The sequence below is a fragment of the Triticum dicoccoides genome, unplaced genomic scaffold (genome assembly GCF_002162155.2).
Source record: "Triticum dicoccoides isolate Atlit2015 ecotype Zavitan unplaced genomic scaffold, WEW_v2.0 scaffold152074, whole genome shotgun sequence".
Taxonomy (NCBI): domain Eukaryota; kingdom Viridiplantae; phylum Streptophyta; class Magnoliopsida; order Poales; family Poaceae; genus Triticum; species Triticum dicoccoides.
Genome location: NW_021208430.1, coordinates 1 through 4,065, shown reverse-complemented (window position 1 = coordinate 4,065; position 4,065 = coordinate 1). Strand labels below are relative to the sequence as shown.

The following is a 4,065-nucleotide window of genomic DNA, read 5'->3' as shown; positions in this document are numbered from 1 at the left end:
GTGTTTTTTTTTTTGACAAAAAGTGCAGTTTTGATTGAATTGAATTGAATTTCTCTACTGCCCATTCAATTGAATTTCTACTCCAACAGCAGAGGCGTGGCAGAGGACTCACCTACAGCAGCAGCGAGGAGTAGAAGAGCAACAGCAGGGGATGTGATGGTGGATGGAGGACTCCATTTTCACCTGGTCGGAGAGTCCCCAGCGACAAGTATTTAGGAACAGAGGGAGTATAAGTTAGATTTGGGACAGCAAACGGAGCAGGAGGAAATTTACATTACAACCAAATCAAATCGCACACAAGTGCTGCTGTACAAGAAACTAGTCAATCCTCACATCACATAGCACTCGTCTAGAAATTGTTTGCTCCCCTGCTAGTACTACTTAGCATTGTTCTAGAGGATACACTCGATCTCATCCCTGGTAAACTTGTAGAACTTGGACTTGTGCTTGACCATCACGAGTTTGGATGGCTCGCCGCGGCGCACCACCTCCAAGCCAGAGATGACAGCACCCATCCCCAATCGGTCAACGCCGACGCGGAACTCAAAGATTTTCGCGACGCAGAACTTGCCGCCGCCCAGGTACACCATGCTGCAGTCCATCATCACCCAGTCGTCCGGCAGGCTAAGGTCTCCCCAGCTGTACGCCAGCCCCGGAGCCTCGGCGCCGGCGGCGCGGAGGGAGTAGAGGTCCATCGCGCACAGGTCGTAGGGCCAGCCGCCGCCGATGCCAAACCAGAGGTTGTCGAGCTCGCTAACACGCTCGGCGCGGCCGACGAACGGCAGCGTCCAGCGTCCAGCCTTGAACCACCTATTGGTGGACGTGTTGAAGCAGTGGGTGCCAACGCCGCTCGTCTTGGCGGACGAGACGACGAGGATGGGGTCGCCTTCGTCGTGGATGAGCGCGTGGCACCCGACGGCGGAGGCGGCGGCGCGAGGCACAGGCGGCGGCGGGAGCTGATGCCACCGCCAGCCTTTCCTGCCGCTGGAGGGGTCGCAATACATGAGGGCCTCGAAGTCAAAGTAGTCGCAGCACCTGCCCATGACGTACAAGGCGTCCGCCCGCCCGGGATCCCGGGGCTCCCTGTCCAGGATGGAGAAGGAGACAGGGTTGGGCCCCTTGGGGGTGCCGAGGCAGGGCATCGAGTGGAGGAGGCCGGCGTCGGTGTCGTACAGGACGGTGCGGCCCTCGGCGTCGACGCAGAGGATCTTGCTGTGCCCGCCGCTGCCGCGCTCGTAGAAAGGCAGGAAATCCAGCCTCTTGTCCTCCTTGGAGACGGAGAGCTCCAGCCTCAGGCTGGGCGCGGGCATCCTGGAGATGGAGATGGTCTCCATCTCCCCCGTGCTGGATGCTTGCGCCTCCTTGGTAGATGGGTAGAAGAGCTGCTCCTCGGGCTTGATGCGGCTCACCGCATAGAGGCTGCTGCCCATGCCGTACCTCCGCATCACCACGTTCACCAACTGCCGTGCCTTCATCTGTCCGAATTTGCTCCTCCTCTTCTTTCTTCCGGATCCGGACGAACTAGACAAAAAAGACGGAAAATCAATCAGAACGTGCCACTTAGTTCCCCAAGAACAAGCAACTCCAGGAAACTGGACGAATCGAACGGAAAAGATTAAGCAATACCTGCAGCGGGACTCGACGAAGCGGCGGCGGCGGCGGCGGCGAGATTGGGGAATGGAACGAGACGCTCCTTTCTTCTCCTCTTATATGGTAAACCATGGGCCGATTGGGCCATATTACCAAGCATCAGCCTACGCAAAGCCTTGTCTTCCCTGGACCTTTTGGGTATGTGTTTTGAGTATATATATACAGGAGTGTTGGGGAGTACCTTGATGATTTGTTTGATGAATATTTTGGGGCTATACTGTTGAAGTATTCTTAGTTAACTTGTATAGTATTGGATTTAGAGAGAGCCCATTTTTTAGGATTAGGTTGAACCTATCATTTGTTAATAATTAGTTGTGATAGATTCTTTAGGATAAAATAGGTTGAAAAGAATTGGTGTCGGTAATGTGGTTCGTGATTTATATCTTTGGGATAATTTGTAGTAGTTCTCACACAATTTTGTATATGATGTGGTCATAATTTTAAGCATATATCATAACAAATCCATGTACCTTATTTTGTAGGATGTTTGAGCCGGATAAATATCCCGGCCTTGATGATTATTACGAGGAGAAGCATCGTGCTGTGCTTGTGGAAAGAGGGGAGGTAATTATGTATATACATTGTCGATTCTCATATTGTGAGTATATTGTGAGTAGTTTAGAGAAGTATATAAATTGTGCGTGTGATTTTTGTAGGTTCCTCCAGTACTACGGTTGAGAGGCCACAACCCACGTGAGTCACTTGTGTATGACCGTCGCTACGAGCCTTATTTTAGAAGAATGGACCTTCTCCAGTTTGTGCTCGACTTTAAAGGCACACCACCATGGCTAAACTTGAAAGTGCTAGTATCGACTAGATGGGGGGGGGGGTGAATAGGCGATTTTTATGAAAGTCTTCAAAACTTGGAAGTTTCGAAGACAAACAACAGAAACAACTTAATTGATATGCAGCGGAAGATAAACTAACCTAAACAAGCCATAGTCAAGTTTGTAACGATATGAAAGTACAAGACTAATAGCAGTTAGGCACTAAGGATCAAGATGGAAGATAGTATGAAGCCAATCAATAATAGTAGTCAAGCAATGAAGTCAAACATATGAACAGATAAGCAATGACTTCATGAAGAGAAACTTAAGTAAGGTTGGAAGGGATAGAACCAGTTGTTTGTTGAAGACACATGATTTGTTGGACCAGTTCCAGTTGCTGTGACAACTGTACGTCTAGTTAGGGAGGCTGAGATTTAACTCAGAAGACTGTGCCTTCACCTTATTCCCCTTGAGCTAAGGACACCCAGTCCTCGCCCAATCACTCTGGTAAGTCTTCAAGGGAGACTTCCAAACCTTCACAGACTTCATTCACCGGCAATCCACAATGACTCTTGGATGCTCAGAACGCGACGCCTAACCGGCTGGAGGATTCACAGTCCTCAAGTGTAATAAGTCTTCAGGTCACACAGACAGAAAGACTTCAGTGATGCCTAACACTCTTTGGCTCTGGGTGTTTGGGCTTTGTCCTCGCAAGGATTTCCCTCTCTCAAATGCTTCGAGGTGGGTTGCTCTCAAACGACAAAAGCCGTGCACAAACTCTGAGCAGCCACCAATTTATGGTGTAGGGGGTGGGCTATTTATAGCCACTAGGCAACCCGACCTGATTTGTCCAAAATGACTCTGGGTCACTAAGGAACTGACACGTGTTCCAACGGTCAGATTTCAAACACACGCGACAACTTTACTTGGGCTACAAGCAAAGCTGACTCATCCAGCTCTGGATAAGATTTGCTCTCATTGTCTTCGCTCGAAGACATAGAATTTGGGTTGAGCATCACTTCAGTCACTCTGACTTAGTTCACTTGGACCCCACTTAACAGTACGGTGGTTCCTATGACTCAACAAAGAAGAAACAAAACAACGAAAACACACAGTCTTCGCGCTCCAAAGTCTTCACGCAATGTCTTCTCATGTCATAGTCTTCAATATGAATATCTTCTCATACCACCATTGTCTTTAATGTCTTCATACATTTTTAGGGGTCATCTCCGGTAGGTAAACCGAATCAATGAGGGACACTACCTGCGTTATCCTGCAATTCTCACAAACGCATTAGTCCCTCAACCAACTTTGTCGTCAATACTCCAAAACCAACTAGGGGTGGCACTAGATGCACTTACAGAACTCGACAGCCATTACCGCCCTTCCTGACCGTTGGAGGCCGGAGACGCACTCTGCAACATCACAATGCAACACACCATTGGAACAACAATACTAAAAACATCACATTAGATATCCATGTTCAAAACTAGGGTTAGGAACAACAAGACCAAATCAATCCAAATGGGCAAATCCAACCAATAAAAATTTGTGAGATGAAGGAGGTTACCTCAACGAACGAAAATGACACTAGATCCACGGACCAACCCAATCGATTTGCAAGGATTTGAGAGGGGCTAAGTGAGGG

The 4,065-nt window shown here is 48.9% G+C and overlaps 1 protein-coding gene across 1 annotated transcript; it reads right to left on the bottom strand.

The window, feature by feature from the left end:
- Positions 1–254: 254 nt before the first annotated feature.
- LOC119344064 lies at positions 255–1,768 on the bottom strand. The gene is made up of 2 exons (XM_037614692.1): positions 1,627–1,768; positions 255–1,521 (listed from the first exon to the last, which is right to left on the bottom strand). Exon 2 carries the CDS (start codon positions 1,473–1,475, stop codon positions 393–395), a length of 1,083 nt encoding a protein of 360 aa, XP_037470589.1. The 5' UTR covers positions 1,476–1,521; positions 1,627–1,768; the 3' UTR covers positions 255–392.
- Between the last annotated feature and the right edge of the window lie 2,297 nt (positions 1,769–4,065).

What these genes read in the sequence shown, in the direction of transcription:
- LOC119344064 (XM_037614692.1), bottom strand. Translation starts at nt 1,475, where the DNA reads ATGAAGGCACGGCAGTTGGTGAACGTGGTGATGCGGAGGTACGGCATG.